General features: G+C 33.3%; 3 protein-coding genes and 1 non-coding gene across 6 annotated transcripts; 1 reads left to right on the top strand and 3 right to left on the bottom strand.

Moving 5' to 3' along the window:
- Positions 1-347: 347 nt before the first annotated feature.
- Positions 348-2122, top strand: LOC11412975 (LRR receptor-like serine/threonine-protein kinase ERL2). The gene has a single exon (XM_003591539.4). The coding sequence runs from the start codon at positions 616-618 to the stop codon at positions 1813-1815; it is 1200 nt and encodes a 399-aa protein (XP_003591587.1). The 5' UTR covers positions 348-615; the 3' UTR covers positions 1816-2122.
- Positions 2123-3189: 1067 nt separating this feature from the next.
- LOC112418858 (U6 spliceosomal RNA) lies at positions 3190-3294 on the bottom strand. The gene has a single exon (XR_003008931.1). It is a non-coding gene; the product is annotated as a U6 spliceosomal RNA (small nuclear RNA).
- Positions 3295-4490: 1196 nt separating this feature from the next.
- On the bottom strand, positions 4491-10169 carry LOC11412492 (LEC14B protein). 3 transcript variants are annotated; one of them, XM_003591540.4, is made up of 10 exons: positions 10015-10169; positions 8399-8916; positions 8210-8329; positions 8027-8104; positions 7671-7847; positions 7194-7271; positions 6648-6823; positions 5843-6007; positions 5593-5653; positions 4491-4955 (listed from the first exon to the last, which is right to left on the bottom strand). In XM_003591540.4, the coding sequence occupies exons 2-10, from the start codon at positions 8825-8827 to the stop codon at positions 4752-4754; spliced, it is 1488 nt and encodes a 495-aa protein (XP_003591588.1). In that variant the 5' UTR covers positions 8828-8916; positions 10015-10169; the 3' UTR covers positions 4491-4751. The 3 variants fall into 3 exon arrangements, with proteins under 3 accessions (XP_003591588.1, XP_024639789.1, XP_024639786.1); XM_024784021.2 differs by having other exon boundaries at positions 5843-5986; XM_024784018.2 differs by lacking the exon at positions 10015-10169 and adding an exon at positions 9479-9882.
- A 7209-nt stretch (positions 10170-17378) lies between these two features.
- On the bottom strand, positions 17379-20094 carry LOC11416837 (gibberellin receptor GID1B). Its single transcript, XM_003591542.4, has 3 exons — positions 19744-20094; positions 19562-19631; positions 17379-18838 (listed from the first exon to the last, which is right to left on the bottom strand). Exons 1-3 carry the CDS (start codon positions 19758-19760, stop codon positions 17843-17845), a joined length of 1083 nt encoding a protein of 360 aa, XP_003591590.1. The 5' UTR covers positions 19761-20094; the 3' UTR covers positions 17379-17842.
- Positions 20095-20792: the final 698 nt, after the last annotated feature.

Genomic DNA, 20792 nt, shown 5'->3' with positions numbered 1-20792 from the left:
ATGTCCCTAGTGTTGTCTTATAATTTGTCAACAAAATTTTTTACAAGGCAGTAATTGGGTCAATATTTGCCACGTGGTGGTAGTAAAATAATGACCAATCATTTTAACAGCTTCCATAGCTATCCAACGTGTTTTTTGCTTCAGGTTCGGAAGAGACATAAAAGCCATACGAGTCACGTGATTTACACTGTTTACCCGAAGCAAAGATGATGACATGTCGTCCGAAGCTAAGGTACGGAAGCCAAGTAGGCTCGGACAACCGTTTGATGAGAACATTTCCCAAGAAACAAAAAAGAATAAAAAATTATTACAACCATTAAAAAATTAATGTTCGTTGGAAGAGAAGTACAAAGATAACAACAAAAGAAAGTAGTAAAAAGTAGCAACATAGTTGTTGTGTTCGTTCTCAATATTCATTACTCTCTGCAACTTCTCTCACAAGCCAAAAATAAAAATTCAGATTCAGCTATTGCTTTCTCTTCAAGCTTAATCACATTCTCTCTTTCTTCATTTTTTTTTTTTTTTGCTATAAAACCAAACACTTATTAACCAAAAAAAAAACCAAACACTCTCTGTTTGTTTGTTCCTCTTGCATTGAGGGGTTTTGTGTTTTCAATGGCGAAAACCATGATTCATTCATGTTTTCTTCTCTTTTTCTTTTGTTTCTTACACAATCAGCTTATTGTAAACGCGATTTTAGACCCTGCTGATTTTCTAGCTCTTCAATCCATTCGTAAAGCTCTTGAAGACATGCCTGGTTCTGATTTCTTTTCTTCATGGGATTTCACTGCTGATCCATGCAACTTCTCCGGTGTGTTTTGTGATTCTGATAAGGTTATTTCTCTCAACCTCGGTGATCCTAGAGCCGGTTCAGCTGGTTTAACCGGTCGATTAGACCCTGCCATTGGTAAGCTTTCTTCTCTGGCTGAGTTTACCGTTGTTCCGGGAAGAATATATGGTCCTCTTCCTCAAACCATTTCAAGCTTGAAGAATCTCAGGTTTCTTGGTGTTAACAGAAACTTCATCTCCGGTGAGATTCCGGCGGAGTTAGGTGAGTTACGCAGTCTTCGAACTATTGATCTTAGTTACAATCAGCTAACCGGAAAAATTCCTCCGACGGTGGGTTCATTACCGGGGTTAACCAATCTCATTCTCTGTCACAACCGTTTAACCGGTTCACTTCCCCGGTTTGATTCTCAAAGCTTAAGCCGGTTGGACCTAAAGCACAACTCTCTCACCGGTTCGATTGGTCCAAATTTTCTCCCTGCGTCACTTCAGTATCTCTCATTGTCATGGAATCAATTCACCGGCTCAATGGACCGGGTTCTAACCCGGCTTAATCAGTTAAACTATTTAGACCTGAGTCTGAACCAATTCACTGGACCTCTTCCGGGTAAGGTATTCTCATTCCCACTGACAAATCTCCAATTAGAAAGAAACCAGTTTACCGGTTCAGTTGAACCGGTGGATCAAGTTGCAATTCCAACCGTTGATCTTAGCTTTAACCGGTTATCTGGTCAAATATCACCTATGCTGGCCAATGTGCAGAATCTTTACCTGAATAACAACCGGTTCACGGGTCGGGTACCGGCTAGTTTTGTGGAGCGGTTATTGGATGCAAGCATACAGATATTATATTTGCAGCATAATTATTTAACTGGAATTGAGATTAGTCCAACGGCTGTAATTCCAGAGAGAAGTTCACTGTGTATGCAGTATAATTGCATGGTCCCTCCCGTAGAGACTCCCTGCCCTTTTAGAGCTGGGAAGCAGAAAACAAGGCCTACTACACAGTGCAATCAGTACAAGGGATAGATAGAGTAACGTTTATCTTCTTCACATTAATTAAAATATCATATAGGTTTCAATCTTCTTGCTTCTAATATTATTTTATTTTTATTATTGCCTTTTGATTCATTATTATTATTGTTAAATTTTGTGATAGCTGCCTGTGGGGGAATTAATAGTGGAATAAGAAGAATGTGAATACTTATGAAACTGTAGCTATTTTTGTTGTTTTATGCTCTAAATATATTACTCATGTAATATGATTCATAATGTTATGTAAAACTAAGCAAAAATGCTGATCATTATATCTCATCACACTATTGTGTTGCTGCTACATTTATCTTCACTTTCTTGTTTGGTAAATGGAATGAGTGACATAGAACAGCAATGCATATGGAATGCTTAATCATACATTTCTATTTTTTTATTAATGGTCAATTTATTTTTTAATCTCCCTATAATCACCTTCATTTAACTGAATCCTGCTAGTTCGGTCAGGAGTTGTTTCCCGCATTCATGTAGTCAAGACATTGGTGGTCGTAGAATCAAGACCAAGATAACCACCTATATCTTGAATACATGAATAGAAAATTTCCCCGATTGCAGGAAATCCAAATTTAACTATTGGGACTCTCTCACACACATTCACTCACTCTTTTTTCCTTTTGTTTTTGTGTCCTAGTAGAAGTTAGTTCCTAATTATTACAAGAAAGTAGCATGGCACCCCATCCATTATAAACTTAGCACATGTGGAAATCAAGGCTGCTTGGTGATAGTTCCACTCATTTCAGTTTGGTTTTTTGTATAAGTAAAGTGTAAAGTCTAAAAAATGATTGCAATATTTCAGCTTGTATCCATTAGTGGGAAGAGTTGTGGTTGGCTTGTTGTGGCTACAATTAACGTTTTTGTTCAGCTTTTTTTTAGCTTTCCATAAGCACGGGGTGCTGCTCCTTGTAGTGGAAAATGTTTGTAGGGACAACATCACTCATTTGGAAATCTCTTTATTGTAAATCTAAGCTTTTGAGGCTTTGGCTTGAAGTTTAGAGTGTGACCACAAGGAAGCTTTGTAAAAAAGGCAACTATGAAGCAGCCAAACAAACCTAACACTCATTGCTAACTAATCAAACGCCACTTCTATTTCTTACTCAATTGTCTTGTCCTAGTCTTGGCATGTTGCCTTGTAATATTGGATGTTTTTCATTACATAAGTTTTAGCACAATGCATTTCTCTATTGCTAATTTATAGTTAAATTCATCTTCAAAAAGCTTAAAGTCTGATTTGCTAATGTTTGAGTCAATCCATTGGGAATTTTCTTCTAATATTAACATTTAAGGGTACTTCTGTCAATCAGAAAACAAAATAAAAGCAATGCTACTGTCATTTATGGAGTTTGTTTTATTAATACGACTACTAATTTCTCGATTTGTGTGTCACCCTTGCCCAAAGACCATACTAATCTTTTTTGTATTGTACCAATTTCATCGGACGTCCCCAACTATGAGTACCCAATTTACTTGACATTTCATTCTTTTTCCTTGTGATTTATTCCCTCTTTTCTTTTAATTAAAAGAGGCACCCCTCACTAAGCAAATCGATTTTGTAAGAATAAGTTAGACTCGATATAAAAACCTAATATTATAGTTTATCAAATCGGGCCACCCACCATTTATCCACACATCAAGCTCAACGGTGCTAGACATGAGTCCCTCATATTTTAAAGATAAGGCCCGTAAAAAGTTTATTAAAAAAATAAATAAAAATCTCTCACCTTACCAGCGAGACAACCCACCATTTATTCAAGCATCAAGATCAATAGTGTTGAGCGTGAGAAAGTGTATTGGAAAAAATATGCCACACATTGTTGGGTCACTGGGGGGAGCTCGGAGGACTATCCACATCGAGGCTAGAACAAACGCACAAGCAAGAGAGATACCACACTCTTACCCAAAACCTTAAGGCAATGAATTTATGATCCTCTTACTTATAAGGTGTTCAACCTTTACTATTTTATCCGATGTAGGACATATAACTCACACTTGCGCACAACAACTCACATGTCTTAAAATAATGTCTAACAAAAGTTTATAAAAAGAAGCATCTCCACATTACAAAACGATTTTTGTAAGAACAACTCTATTAAAAAGCGTTTTCTGAAAACTTGACATCCGACATAATGTTCGACTAAATTAAAGTAAAGATTAAAACTCTTTTGTAGCAACTGACCCAATACAGAAAAATAAATTGTTATTTCTACTAAAAACTATCTTGTCTTTCCTATAATACCATATTACCATTAACTATTTTTATCTCAATCCAACTATTTACTTCTCTGCAATGAATTACTTACAGATTATTATACAAGAGTAACAAGTTATAAATAAAGAGGCAATAAAAGTTAAGGGTCACCAAATTTGGCATCATTTGGTTCCAGTATCACTAGCAAGACTACAGAACAGAAGATAGAACAAGGCCCCGTTTTTTTCACAAAATGTTAAGATAGCACCTTCGTGAGGGTGTTATTTTTGGAGAAAGAGCTATCTCCTGCCATTAATACGAGAATATTCTCCTTTCTTATAAAAAGAAAAACTCAATATTTTTGGCACACATATACTTTATAAGCAGCAGCTGCTAGTTTGTCCTGCCTTTCTATAATAATCGTGAGTTCGTAACTTTAGTCTATCAAATTCAAAACAAGACATCATTACAGAGAATATAATACCGATGCATTGGTACACTTATGAGTTATGATGCAATAGTATGCTACGTGACAAATTTATCATACACACTGCGTACAAATGAATCAATCACACTATCAATTTTTAAGTGGTTATTTATTATTTATGTACAAGATTGTGGTAGTTCATATTACACCTTATTATGCCAAACACCATATACAACTTCAATATCAACAAGTTATGGATCTTTCAGATCATTTCGTAATTCTTAACTGATTTAACTGACATCATAGGTAATCTTCATAAAAATGTCTTTTGTTTACCCTCTTCTTAACCGACGAGGCTGCCATATCAGAGCTTCCAGCAGATTGCCATTTTACAACATCTCCATCCCAAGAAGAGCTAACAAGCATAGGGTGGAAGGGATGCCAACTACAATCTCTTACAGGTGATTTATGGTGCTTCAATGTTGCAACTTGTGCTCCACTCACCTGTAATGAATTATCAAAGTTTCTTACTGAGCAAGGCATGTATAATGTATTTGTATGGGGAAAAAATAACAGAATCCCCTAATCTTATCATTTAACCGTGCAAAAATTCATATTTTTTTACCACTACATTACATGAATAAAAGAGATATATCGCGATAACAAAATTATCAGAGACTAGTTTTTGTTTGATATTCGTATATAAAATTTGGTTATGAACAGCGGCGAGGCCAGGAATCAAAGTTCAAGGGGACCATGAACAAAACTCTAATATTTATAAAATATATTGCGTATGTTGCAGAATCAAACAACAATTTGACATAGTCTGCTCATTTTTTAAGCCTTTTCCTATGTTTGGTGCAAAAATGACTAAAAGTTCTCATTCTACCACTCCAAATCTTAATTTTCATCTTTCATTAGTCTAGCTAATATTTTCATGCAGAAATGGCTTAATAAATCATTCAATCATTGGACTATAAAGTAATTGACTATGTGACTCTAAAAATATATTATAAAACTTGAGGGGATCATGAAACTTGTCTATCCTCCCTCTTCCCCCTAGTTATTGATTATACTATGTTAAAAATTATTCCGAGGATAAAAACATAAAATCTAGAGCAACAGTATCTAAAATACATACCAAATCATATACATAAACACATGCGTTGTGTGATCCAGTATAGATGTACTTCTGGCCAGTGCTGTAAATTTGAAGAAAACAACATCAGGTTAAGCACTAAAAATAATTAAATCTCCAATAATTTTAATATGCTCAAGCGAGATGCATGCTTGTCCGAATATGAACATGCCAGAAAATCAAGGGGGAACATGACAAATAAAATCAAGAATAATGAAAAGATAAGGCCAGTTTAGTGGTGTAAAATGGTCACCTAAAAGCTGGAGAAAAAAAGCAGCGGACAAGAGTGCGTAAGACTGAATGGCCTCTATATGTAGCCACTGACTGATCACAAGGATGATTCAAGTCTTTTGCTTGTGGCGGGTAATCCATCCACCTGTAATCCCATTCAAAACTCCTATATCCACGGACACGGTTACTGAAATTTAGAGAAAATTCTGATAAGAGTAAAGTAAAGCCTTTGCATTGCCAACAATTTCATCTAGAATTAGCTTAGTCTCAGAAAGGAACAGACAACATTAGCTAGGCTAAAAGTTCAATTTCCAGACAGACAAGGTGACGCAAATTGACACAGAATCATCGTTGAATAAATGTAAAAATAATTATATAAACTCTGTCTTTTTCATTTTGTCTATGAAATGTAGTGATAAATTGAAAATGCTTCATAGATAATTCATAAGTATACTGAGCCTCACAATCTTACAACATAATTACCTTAAAGAAATGTGTGCTCGGATGAACCTGTATCTTTATTATGCATTAGCAAGCATAACCATATCCACAAGTCACAGACTTATGGTTCAACCTAATATAAGTCGTCTAATTTATTCCAGATATAAGTTAACTAGAATTGAATCATGAACAAGACTCTAAATTTCCATGAACATGGCGTATTTTACTTGGCACTTTACAGCCTTTTTCTTGTTAAATTCCACATGAATTTTATCTTTCCCGTTAGCAGAAGTGTTCTAGCACTATTATTTATAAACATTTTGTCCAAACATGTCATATTCATATAACTCAACAGATATGGATACCAAAAGGCTAAAAGAGCATACCTGGTAACATTGGATGACATTTTACGTATGTCCCAAAGTTTGATGGTCTGATCTTTACCGTTTGAAATGAAATAGCGTCCATCTCCACGGGAATCAATAAACGTAATGCCCTCAAGGTGTCCCATCAAAACCCCTGCTGGCTTGTCTTTAGCATTTAAGCAACGCCGATCCCAGACCTAAACAACTTTGTACATTAGAATATGTCCCTAACGTAAAGCTAAGAGCTTTGAAATTTATCTCAACTAATAACTACTCTCAAGTTCAATACTTAATTTAACCTTGACGATATAAATATGAGATTGAATTCCTGTGTAAAAGGTGTTCATTACTTCTTTATGAAATCAAAAGTTGGTCTTAGAAATCGTGGTTGGGCCTAACACAACCCCACAAAACCGGCTTGTGAGGTGAGGATTGCCCCCACTTATAAACACATTGTCAGGTCATCTCCTATCCGATGTAGGACTCTAACAGTTGGGATACTCAAAAAGAGGGAAAAAGCAAATAATAATAACATAACAGAAGAAGCCGTCTTATTGTAGAACATACCTTGCAGAAACTATCATCACTTCCAGAGTAAATAAGATGGCCAGTTTCATCAGCAAAACATACAGTGTTTACATCAGCCTGCAACGTAAAATGAAACCAAAAGTTAGAACATACATCTATGGTATATGTAAATACTTTTGATCCATATAGAGCCATCAAAGTATGAAAATGATTTCTCCATAAAAATTATAAATAAATTATCAAGCAGAAACTTTGAAATAAAATTTCATAACACTAATATACGGACGCTGTCAATAGATTAAGTGGTCGCATTCCTATTATGCAGCTAAGCAAATTCTATCACGTGAATTATAAAAACCACCCCCTTCACATTAATCATAATCAATTCTATACACCTTGATACTAAGTTTTGAATTGTCCAATTTAATTCAAACTGCACCATAAATTATAGATTCAGACAATGGTCAAAATCATATGAAGCTAAACAGATGTTATATTTATGGCTAGTAACATTACCGTGTGTGCTAAAATTCGAAGTGAAACCTTATTTGTTTCAAGATCGTATACATATATAGAATCGCCACTAGTTCCTGCAACTAATTCCTTCCCATCTGTTGAAAATTTCAAAGAGAAAATTCCAAAAGAGTATCCTCCATCGTCGTTTGATGAAAAATCCAACCCATCGTGGATCTCCTGCATATTATAAGAACTGAAAGCACATTATGAATATGAAAAGAACACCATCAAACGGAACCTTGTACATACACCAGTTACAGACATCTTAGAAAATCTAATTTGTATCTATTCCTCTGATCATAGCATTCAAAACATTATCGAATTAAAAACCAAAGAGCATAATTCAATGTGGATACCGTCACATTTGCTAGTGACTCTGTCTCAGAAGATCCAACATTCACAATGTGTACAATGGGTGACATGCTGGCATAAACCTGAAATTGAAGAATGCAAATGCCATAAGAAAAACTATGACAGTTACAGAAAAAAAAAAACAATTGATTAAAAGGATGTAGACATTTTTGTTTCCTGTTCCTTACTAGATGACTTTGATCAGGGGAAAGAGAAGTATCAGTGATTGTCCATCTCAAACTCTTGGTTAGAATGTTTTTTTGAACTTTCCAACCTTTCTCCACATTGTATATTTTTATGTGGTTTCCCTGAAAAATAAATTAATTTAGAATTAAAACTTTAGATGCATATATAGGGTTAAAAGTGAGAATACTTACCTGGAACCCAGCAACAAAAAGAGAACCATCAGCTGAAAACTGAGACACGTATGCTCGACTAGGCATTTGGTCGATAGGCCAAGGACCATTTACAGGTAAATACCTGCTCAAAAGATGACAGCGATCAGCGGAAGAAAACCTTCCCCGTCCTGAACAATTAGATTCGCGGCCTGCCAGCATCTTCACCGGGGAAACAGGCAACTCTTTCCTTCCAGATCCATCATGTACTAGCAGTTGATGAGGTGTTGATTTCAACTTGGTTATTTGAGCAATTTCATTGTCTAAATTTTCAAATGCCTTTTTAGCTTTTCCAGTACTAGAATCTTCAAGGATTGCATTTCCATCTTCAGTATCACTAGAGTCCACGTCTAATCTACTCATAGCATAGCCCATTTGGTCAACGTAAAGTGCACCGGATATAGCGTACATAACTATTCAAATCAACACAGAAAAATGTTGCAGTGCCAAAGCATCTGAACTACTTAAAAATCTTCATAAAACCCCATTGTTTGTCAATCCTGCAAAATAAAATGTATGACGAAACAATAGGTAAGTTTTTCAATCTAACTTTCCATGTAGATAAGAAAAAATTGTTAAAACAGAAACCTGGTTAAAACGTAAAAAGATACGAAAAAAGCAAACGAAAAACACATGATATTTGATCCTGGATTACGGTCAATTGTGTCTAATTCTCTAACTACAGACCAATCGCAATAGAGAATACTCTATTCATACAAATATTTAAAAACACTCTCTAACCTTTGTGTTCTCCTATTTATGCACATACTCTCTAACTAATCCAAATAACAAACTAACCAATTTCTGTAACAACTCATAGCTATAACCCAAATAACAAACTAACTAACTTCTCTAACAACTCATAGCTATTTCAACTACTCTAGTTTTTATCTACCACACCCGCAGTTGAAGCCCAACAAACTCGAGCGACCTACCCACTTATCAGTAAACTATGAATCATACCCTACAGAAATCATAACAATGTGTAACCACTAGCCAAAGATAAATCAGGTTACGCAACTCAATGCATGAAATTGATTCAAGTTAAGTTCTTTCCTATACCATCTGCATATTAGTGTATCAATATGGAGGAGCTTTGTAGAACAAGTGTGGTTTTTTCGCCTTATAATAAGGATGGTTTTCTTTGTTGAGACCTCAAATTTACAGAAGAACACAAAAACATGTTCGTGGGGACAAGGAATTTGACAAACAAACAACATATTCTGAAATCAAGAACATTTCCCAAGCCACTTCTTTTCAGTTGTTGTTTACACTTTATAAAGCATGATAACAAAACAACCCCACCTCTATGACCCCAAAAACCCTTTTCACAACATCATCAACAGTAACTAAAAATTCACAGGAAAACAAACAAAATTCAGAAATGAATAATACATCAAATGATGCACAAATACATATTAAGATGTACAATTATGATAATAATCAAATAGAATAAAAGTGAAAGTCAACTGAAAGATGATACAAAGGGGAATTAAACTTGAATTTGATTCTGTAAATTTTGGATAGGACTGAAAATGAAAAGACATAAACACAAACGTAATAGTGAAGTCAATACTAAAGAGTGATGCAGACCATACCTCTTAGGATAGAATTTTTGGTTTGTCTGATATGGTGATTCTTCTGAGATAAACTATGAGTGCAAGTGTTGTTACAAAAAGGGAAACATTTTCATGGAATCTTCTGCTTTGGGTAATTGGTACACGATGAATCATTCAAGATAAAGATATATTCTATTTTTTAAAAAGGATATATTGTATTATTATACTACTAATAAACAAATTGTATAAATCCTTTTGTCAAAAAAAAATAAAAAAATAGTATAAATTTGAGCCAAAAAATAAATATATTGGATGATAATAAACCAAAGATGTTCTTTTCTTTCAAAACAAAAAAACTAAAGATGTCTCTTTATATATTTTTGAACCGTCCGAGTATCAAATCTAGATCATCAAAATTTAAAAACAAATTTTCAACCAAATGAATCTAAAATTAAAAACACATTTATTAAGAAAGTTAATTCCTTAAATGATCATAATTTCTTTTAAGAAATTAAATTAACATATCGAAATTGACACCGAAGATAATCGAATTTGAAATTTTGAAAGGAGTGAATATATAAAGAGTATGGGAGAGTGAATTCTCATTGATTATGAAAAATGAACTGAATTATAAAAAATTAGCCGAAAGTTAAAACAAATAATGAATTAATTCATATGGTAAAGGACGAGCCTCTTAGATAAGTGATCAGAGGTTTAGTCGTTTAGTCATTGTCATCGACGAATTTAGAAAAATTAATTTATGGGGGCAATATTATATACGCTATAAATGTATTTTTTTTTGAGTGAGTTATATACACTATAAATGTTTGTATAAAAACACATCAATATATAAGTTACGAAATAATAACATAATTACCATCAAGTAAAAAGTTTGAGAGTGCAAAAATTACATCATTTTATATTCAAAAAAATTACATCATTTTATATACTCATATTTTAAATTAATTTTGTGTGTATTTGACCAAACAACCATTCAACAATTTATCACTATATTGTTATGTACTTGATTTTTCACAAGGAAAAGTATTCGATAAATTTTTGTGTGAGCAACATATAATTTTTTGTAGAGATAAACATAAAAGTATACATAATTTATAACTAAAATGATGAATTTGTGGGGGCAGGGCAGCTGCCCCTAATTACCATAACCTAGATATGTGCCTCGTCATTGTCAAGTAACAATAATAATTTCATACCAAATTACGTAAAGAAAAAATAGCAATAAGTTTATGCTAATCATTTTTACTGGTTAAAATTAATGTGGATCTCACCTTTTATGTAAGAATTGTTTTTAGAGTGTAGAACTCGTATAATTTTATCAAATAATAGAGTAATTATTAGAGAAAGTGTTGTAAAGATAGGGTTGTTAGTACTTCTCAAATAAAAATGCTTAAATGAAATTTGATCGGTACATCGAGCTCTATCACTCGCTAAAACAATTTTTATTGAGGCTCTAGTTATCTTTCAACTAAAGTTTAGATAATTAGGTCCATTTTTCCGAGAATGGGTGTGTTAAAAAGAAAGAAAAAAATTATATATCTAACATGAACTCTTAAAGAAATGACTAAATATAAACAGGAGTCTTCCACTTTCTGATTCGGGCATTACTTTTTAAGCTTCTAACAATTACTTAGGAACACTTCAAAAAACATTTTCAACGGTAGTTAACTATTGTCAGTTGCCGAACAGTAGTTAACTATCATTAATCACTTTCTTATTCTCTCACTGTTGTGTAAGGTAAACTAGCTTGTGTTATTTGTTTTGGGCTTTTTTGTTTGGGCCACATTGGATAAGCTATTTTTTGTTGGACCAATATTATCTTCAATTGGGTTTTCTTATGTACCCCTACATTTTTTGTTTAAGAGTATCTTTTACCCAAAAATTATAAACATAAGAAATAGATTTGATAATTATTATAATTAAAAAGAGAAACTTTAAAAATATTTCAAGACTTTTGCATGACGAATGTGACCTTTTTTTAATCCTGGGCTAACTTTTGGTTTTTTTTTGGTCTCGATCCTAGGCTAACTTTACCATCAAAATCTAGAGACCAAATTCAATTCTAATCAGAAAATGTTTGTAGTGATTTTTTTTTTTTTCTATTAATGTTTGTGGTGGGTTTCAAGCATTCTACTTCTTCTTTTTTCTTTCCGTAATATAATCTTTTGCAAAATAATTGCTTCTGTTATTTATATTCAGTGGATCAGATACGAGGAGTACGAGACAAGCATGGAGAAACATGGTTCGAATATTGAACTCAGTAAATGCATTTTTTTAAGCACAATATTGGTATGAAGTTTTCACCGTCGTCTATAGTTTAGTAATAATTAATCTCTATCAGAAAATTTGTGGGACACATAAAATGGATTCTCCTTTTTCAATCGAATTTTTTCATACGCATGAACCATAGATCAAGCCTCTAACCACATTCTTAAGGAACCTAAGTCCCTTACCATTTGGATTGATCCACTGTTAGTAGCAAATGCATATTCTTACTCATCAAATATGAATCAGGATATGACTCATCTCACTTTTCATATTACTCATTTCTTCAACCGTCCCTGACCCAACGATTAAAGAAATTTGAGGCCTAACTCATCCTCAAAAACTGGTTCATAAATATAAACTCTTATCAAGAGTCTTATTGACAAAACCGGTTCATAAGGTGGGGATTGTCTCCTCTATATAAACTCTTACTAAGAGTCTAATCTATCTGATATGAGGCATGGGTTTTTCCCAATACACCTCCGTCACACCTAGCACTCTTTGGCCTTTGGTGCGTGAATTGGCCGTCACCTCCAGCAACACTCTTTTGGGCTTGGTTCGTGAATCGGTAGGTGGCTCTTGAATTCGACAAGCTCTGATACCATAAAGAAATTGGAGGTCTAAAACTCATCTTGAGTCTTATATATCCGATGTGGGACATGGATTTTTCCCAATACACCCCCGTCACGTCCAGCACTCTTTGGGCTTTGGTGCGTGAATCGGCTGTCACGCCCAGCAACACTCTTTTGGGCTTGGTGCGTGAATCGGTAAGTGACCCTTGAAATCATCAGGCTCTGATACCATTAAGAAATTGGAAGCCTAACTCATCCTCAAAAACCGGTTCATAAGGTGGAGATTGTCTCCTCTATATAAACTCTTACCAAGAGTCTTATTTAACGACAATTAAATATGGTTTGACTTTTTAAGTAGCAATTAACTATCGTTGGACACTTTTAAGATCGATTAAACCGACTTAAAGAGTGATTGTACCGTTGAAAAAGCCAAACGTAAGCATGAGGTTGAAGAATGCTAAATATTGAAGATAAGGGGTAGAGACATTGAGAAATCAATAGCGGGATAGTTTAAATGTAATATTTTTTATCAAATGCTTCTGATTGATTAAAAGAATATCTTTAAAAAAAAGTTGATTAATTGTTAGACTAAATACAAAAGTTAGAGAGAAATATTTCTACCGTAAATCAACTGTACATACAAAAGGAAAAGGAGTTTGTTTGTTAGTCCCCTTTCTTTTTCAATCTAGTCTTCTCTCTATTCTAAAAGTTAAAGTTCTTTCTGTTCATGGATTTCGGTTTCTCAGAATGACAAGTAGTTTTTTAAATTTATTTGTTAGAAACATTGAACAAGATAAGTAGGCCCCAAACCCATTTTTACGCATTTGAAGACATGTTTTGATGCACGATTTTGACTACAAATCAGTTAATAACAAGCTGTTTTTGTTAAGTTCTGTCTTTTGTGATGAATCGTATTTTATTTAATTTTTATCCTCTTTGTTCACCTAACATGTCTTTGTTTTTACTCATTGGTTACTCTCAACTCGACATGAAATTTTACATATAAATAAATCTTAAAAAAAATTATATTTTATTTGTTTAAAGTTATTTAAATATTTTCGTAAAACTTAATTCAACTAACGATGTCCATGTGGTTAGGTTGAACTAGGGGTGATAAAGCAAGCTCAATCTACGAAACCGGCTCGTTTAACCTGCTATTTTTTGTGGATTAAGCTAGAGTTTGAACTCGCCGCTTCTAGTTGACTCGCCTCGTTAAACATAATTTAAAATAAAATGAGCAAATATCTATCCAAATTTGTCTCGCAAGCTTGTGTTTTATAAAAAACTGCAACATATTCTTTTATAACAATATAGTTGTACAAAAATGCATTAAAAATCATGGTTTTTTGTTTGGCAGATCGGTCCGTCAACCCGCCTTAAAACGAAGTTCGGAGGAATTCTATACTCGATCATCTAAATTAACTCTGCCCTTCTCGTCCCGCTTTTGGCGGACTTAAGCGGACGGTCTAAATGGGACTGAAAAGAGATGATCCGCTTTGCCATCCCTAGATTGGTTATCTTCATCTAAATTTAAATCTAAAATCTCGAAAATATGTGTAAATTTTAGACAATGTTTATGACTTCGTCGATATACCCACAAAATATCAAATCTTGTATAAGTATTATAGCTACATCAATACGATTTTTTTTTAAACCGTCGTTAAAAAGAATTTTTCTTGTAAACCTTGTTAGAAGACTTTTCAAGAAACTCAATTTTAATATAAAATCTATTGATATTATAAATTTCATTTTTTTGAAACAGAATTATTTTACAAATTGATCGCTTACTATAGGACTGAGGAAACGGTACTTGTTTTAGCAGCATACAAATGAATTACTAATACTCTATGTAGTTGCATCTAGTCAAATGCCTTTCTTTTCTTTTATAGGAAAATTTAAATTAAAAAGAGACACACTCCAAATAAGATCAGAGACTTACCAATTTACAACGGATATGTGATCTCAATTGGTAATGAAAGATCTCCTTAGTAGTTTTAATTTAACTTATCTGATATAAATAAGACAATTCATTATAAGTTTGATAAATAAACATAAACTATGTGATCTTTATTTGCAATCGAGACCATAAATGCGGAAACTGCTAATAGTAGCGAATTGCCTTTACAAATAAAAATATACTGCAGGGAAGTCGTTCCCCATTCACATAGCTGAACTTTGGATAAGTGGCAAGGCATTTTCTATGTTTTTTATGAGTTTTTTTAACAAGCTAAAATAAAATATATTAATATCAAAAGAGCATTCTCCTTAACACAAGATAAGATATGCTAAAGAGAAACATTAAAGTTTACAACAATAACAATCTGAAAAAGACAATAAAATGGAAAAAATTAATCAATATTCAAACAAGCAAAAAAGTTTTAACTACCAATTATGATAACCTAAAACAAAATTTACAGATTTTACCTTCATCCACGAAAAAGAAAGCAGTTTTACTTTAGGGAGAAACACGTGGATTGATTTTGCTTCCATTTAGTGTCACAACTCTTACCAATAGCATTTTCTAAATAGAAAAAAGTTGGTAATATAACTAGTATTTTGTTATTGATTAGAGATTAAACTATCTTCTTGATTATCATTATATATCTTATGCTCTTATAAGTAACATAGTTTATATTTGATATCATGGTATACATGTCAAAGTTACGGTGACTCTTTATGATTTTGTAAAAGCCACAAAATGTAGTTTTTGAAAATCACAGTAGATCATTGTGATTATGACATATTCACCGTAGTATCAAACATAAAGATATTGATATGTTTTAAACTTTTTCATTTCTCATGTGAGAATCCAATTATGCAGAAACGGATTTGAGCTGAAAGCATAAAGCTAAAAGTAGGTAGAAAACCAGAGGTGGAAGAACTATGATTTAAGAATACAAAGTTCAGCTCAATTATATAGAATACAATGTATATAAAATTAGGCACTAACGACACGCTTGAGTAGAAGATTCGTCATAATGGTATTGGTGTGAATGCGCAAAACACAAGTAATGACCCATCAAATATTTTTAATTAATAAAAAAGCAAGGTACCAAGCAAACAAATAAAATTTTGTCCATAATCCACAAATAAAGAAATCCCATTTATTGATAATGACTCTCTTCTCTGTCGTATTAGGGAATATTTTCAAAGACATAACACATATTAATATTACTAAGAACTATTCATAATAAGACAGACATGTAGTAAAGTAGAATAATCTTGCACAACAAAGGTGGATAATCAAGCTTTTGAAAGCCCTAACAAAAGTCTTTGTCCCTTAATTGAATAAATTTGCGGTGTTATACAAAGGCTCCACGCACAAAAAAGAGGTAGATAAGGATTCCCAAGAAAATCAATAAAAGACAAGAGTTTCATGTCTTTGTCAAAGCTTAGCTGTTCCCGAATACTAGTCAGCATAAAGAAGAAAGAAAATGATATTAGTATTTAGTATAGTTCAGTATTTATGAGATGATGAAATCAAATGGAACAAGGTAGAGGGGATAGAATAGAATAAAGTCGTATTTTATTGAATATTTTTCAATGAAGCTTTTTGTTAAAAGAACAATGACTCCATCCTATACCCTCAAATTAAAGAGGAATAAAAGGTATTTTCTGATGGAATCAAAAAAATTCATTGTATTCTTCATGGAATAGATGCATTTCATCAAGTTTATCATATTGTACTTTTTTGGGATACATTTTCAAAGTTCTAATTCAAGATTGAGACTCTATGAATATAAATGAGACACGTTGTATTTTAAACTAATTAAAAAACTATTACAATTTTATTCCACTTGATTCTTATTTATTTTATCAAATTGTAACATAGCCTAAGAATACATCCAAAAATTCAATAATTGACAATTACAATAGAAAGGAAAAATAAAGTGAAATCCAACATTAACTTTGGTTACAAAGACAATTTGTTTTCTTAATCACTAATTTTTGTAGTTAATTCAATTATTTCAAGAAGTGAAACATAGTATTTGAGAATAAGGGAATATGATGATAATAAGAATTAATCAAACTGTTGTTGAAAGATGGAGAAATTCATGATTCAAACTCGTGCCAAGCTTCTGATGTCCTTTTGGTGGATGGGATTTGACTTTAAGGTAATCAATGAACAAGGACTGAGGATTGTCCTCCAAGCCTACCCACCCCTGTCATGTTATATTACATGTTCCATTATTCCTTTCTAACAGATAACTAAAGATCACACATGACAAGAAAACGCATCCCTTTTCCACATTGGACATTTTATGTCACCCTTTTCAAGTGAATCTTATGTTTGAACCTGTGTCTGAAATTTAAAAGAGTGGAGGAAAAACCATAGAATAATTCAAATTCATATGCAAGCTAGCTTCATTATTTTAACCAGTGTTACTGCTTTTATCTGTCATGATTTCAATGCTAAATATCCCAAGCTTATTGAAACATTTCTCTTAACTTGAATGCATAAACAAAACCAAATACATTAGTAACTTTTGTGTAAAGAAATTCGAAAAAAAACATAATACAACATTAGCATTGTGGACAAAAATATAACTAAAAACCAACCAAACAAGATATTTATATTACTATATAACATACAAAGTTCATAATAGGATGGGCTATACTCAAAAGTCCCCACTCTATATAATAATAGTTATACAACATAAAAGACACTCACATAATCAAATTAATCATCAACCAAGCCCTATCTTGTATCTCCCCTCGTGCTTCCGAGGTCGAACAAGTGGAATGGGGAAAGCCTTGTAAACGGCGGCACAGCCAAACCCTACCTCAGACGCCTAAGACTGATGCTCCCCTTCAAAAGATATAGGCATACAACAGGAAGCAGTGGTTCACACCAGTTACAGAAAGCTCGGATTACCACCATAGATGTTAAAACAGAAAGTAATGCTACATGATAATATTATAACTACACACCGCCACTATAAAGTAGGGACATAAAAAATACAAGTCAGGCTTTTAGTCATGTATGGTTAAGTGGTAGTAGCAGTATATCAGCAGTTAGGATGCACAAAGGTGTTTATCTCATTCATGAGGCAATAGAAATGATCGTTATTAGGCAGGAAGTAGAAACCAATAGTGGCTTCCTTTAGGTAAAGAAGTTTGACATCTTGGTCAGAATTCTCGAGACCTTCCACATATTCCAATTGCCAATCTTGTAGAAGATCCAAACCAGCCACACAAACAAGGCTTTTAGGGAACTTGAGTCCTACAAGGCTTTTACCTTTAGGACCAAATGGATTACAAGCAGGATGATCTCTATCTTCCCCTTCAGGTAGAAAAGCTCGCCAATACCAATCGCGATCTTGCAACCTCACAAAATACTTTCCATCCAGTTTCTTCTCCGATTCTGTTCGCTTCTCCCCGCCAAAGAGTGGATGGAGAAGAATGTTACCTAGTACCTCAACATCTTCCTCGGCAGCTCTCACCGCAACGTGATGAGCAATGTTGCCTCCGGAACTATCACCAGCCATGTAAGCATAAACCTTAGAGTCCTTTCCACTTTGAAGCCATGTCCTTGATTTGACCCAATTTAGAGCATTCCAACCATCTTCATAAGCACACGGATACCGATGCTCGGGTGATCTTCTGTAGTTTACAGAAACAACAACAGCCTTACACATGCTCACAAGGCGACGGCAGAAAGTGTCATAGATAGCACTATTAGCTGAGGAATGAGAGAAACTTCCACCATGGAAGAAGATTATGACAGGGACAATCTCTGTTGTGCTCAAGGGCTTTTCTAGCTCTATAATTCCCCAAGTAGTAACATTCTCTGGAGCAGGTTGATAAACCCTATTGAAAAGTCCTGAATTTCTATCGACATGATCGAAAGAGAATACTCCATCTACAGGAATTGTATTGGCTGGGACCTTGCGGTCAAGAAACTCAGCTAACTCTCTATTGAATGTTCCGTCAGCGCGTCTTAGTAGATTGTAAGCAAGCTTGAAATTGGAGATAAGCACCCAAGTATTGAGAGGAACAACACTCTACAAAGATTGTAACATGTTATTAGAATCCTCTCCATATCAACTATGCATTTCATTTGACACGATAGTACTTGAAAAGTAAAAAAATATCATATAATCAAAGCTTATGCATATGAACTATGTTATTAGAACCTTATCCATATGAATTATGCACTTCATTTGACACTATAGTACTATTACTTCAAAAGAAGAATAAAATCCTCTAATCAAAGCTCATCCCTTTAGAAAAGCAAGAAATTATTGAAAAAAGGATCATAAAAAGGAAGTATAGGCATGAAAGAACCTCACAAATCTTTGAGAAAGGTGGACAAATTTTCAACTTTGGAGAGTAAATCAAACAAAAATTTACCAACTTACCAGAACAAGTAAACCAAGAGGCCTACATGTAAGAAAAAATAGAAAGTACAAAACAAAAAATTGAAACAAACCCCAAAAACTACATAGGGACCATCATTATCAACAAAACCCAGAAAAGGATAACAAAAACAAAGAAACAACACTCTCTTTAACTCAAAGATGTTCCAAACAAATATGCAATCCTTCCCAATCGATGTTAAAGATTCAAACTTTTCCCCTTCAACACCAAAACCCAACATCATAAACACACAAAAAAAAAAAAAAAAAAAAAAATCACTTCTAAAAACAAATAAACAATGCTAGAATCAAACAAAGCAAGAAAAAAAAAAAGCCAAAAGACCAAAAAAAAACTAAGAAAGTTGTTACCTTAGATTCATTAAGGTTGACTTCATTACTTCCAGCCATGTTTATGTCTATGATGTTTGTTTTCTTCGCTCTAAATATGAATATGAATATATCTATAAGATAAGAGTGTGATTGAAAAACAAAATCCAAAGAAAACACGCTTAAAAAGTAACAGTGATCCTCACAGAAACAAAATAACCGACCTTTTATGCCGCCTCATAATAATAATAATATTAATTAATAAACTAATTAAGGATTATAAAAATAGAAAGATGAAAGTTGAAAGAAATGATGGGTAAGGTTGATTTGTCGGTTTAATGTGAAGAGTGAAGAAAGAAATGAAAAGTTCTATGTAGAAAACTGAAAGAGATCACGAATCACATTCATTCATTCATTCAATGAAGAAGATATATTATGATATATGATGATGAGGTATGAATGAGAAATGAGGAAGATAAGAAAGAGTGATGAAGAGGAGAGAGAAAGTGAGACAGGTGTAGAGAGAGAGAGAGAGAGAGTCAAACACAAAGGAACGACGGAGCGAGGGAGAGAGATGTAAACGGAGACAAGAGAGACGACAAAGCTGGCGGCCGAATTAAACTGTTCATCTTGGGTCCCACTTTTATCTTTTCCTATATTAAATATTTGTCCTCGCCAATTCTTTTAATTGATATCCTCCGCTCGTAACTGTATAGATTAATTCGTCAAAATATAAACAAACTCTAAGAAAAAATTAACATTCACATTCTCAAACTTGGATTCGGATAAAGACGTAGGGTTAAGTTGAAATAAACCCATTTAAATTGATCTGATGATATTAATTTGAACCACCTAAGAATATGTTCTCTTGTCTTAGGTTTGTTTTTTTCAATGTCAATTTGAATGGACTTATTTAATGTCTTAATTTTTTTTTTGAAGAAATCATTTATCGTCTCATGATCAAATTATTATACTGTTATACTATTTATTTATAGCTATGAAAATGAATTAAGATATTTATTTAATGGTTTTTTTTGACAAAAAATAATTTATGGTTATTGTTTTGTCTTTATGCTAGTGTAGTTGAGAGAGAAATGACTTGTGACGTACGAGTTTGTGTACAGCCGAAGGTTTCTTGTTCTTGTTCTTGTTGATGGCTATTGACAAAACCCCGTTTTGGACTTGTTAACAAATTTATGTCTTTCAGTTAACCTTTTTTTGTCTTACAAATTCCATGATTTAAGTTTTGTTTTCCCACATTTATCATAACGGA

The sequence above is a fragment of the Medicago truncatula genome, chromosome 1 (assembly GCF_003473485.1).
Source record: "Medicago truncatula cultivar Jemalong A17 chromosome 1, MtrunA17r5.0-ANR, whole genome shotgun sequence".
Classification (NCBI taxonomy): domain Eukaryota; kingdom Viridiplantae; phylum Streptophyta; class Magnoliopsida; order Fabales; family Fabaceae; genus Medicago; species Medicago truncatula.
This window is presented reverse-complemented; position numbering and strand designations above follow the sequence as displayed.

Bases quoted from the DNA above. Each gene is read 5' to 3' on its own strand.
- LOC11412975 (XM_003591539.4), top strand. From the start codon at position 616: ATGGCGAAAACCATGATTCATTCATGTTTTCTTCTCTTTTTCTTTTGT.
- LOC11412492 (XM_003591540.4), bottom strand. From the start codon at position 8,827: ATGTACGCTATATCCGGTGCACTTTACGTTGACCAAATGGGCTATGCT. The intron at 8,105-8,209 runs GTAAGGAACAGG...CTTCAATTTCAG, and splicing joins CCCCTGATCAAAGTCATCTA to GTTTATGCCAGCATGTCACC. The intron at 6,824-7,193 runs GTATGTTCTACA...AAAGTTGTTTAG, and splicing joins GTGATGATAGTTTCTGCAAG to GTCTGGGATCGGCGTTGCTT.
- LOC11416837 (XM_003591542.4), bottom strand. The intron at 18,839-19,561 runs GTAACAACTTTC...CAATCTTTGTAG, and splicing joins TCAACCTTAATGAATCTAAG to AGTGTTGTTCCTCTCAATAC.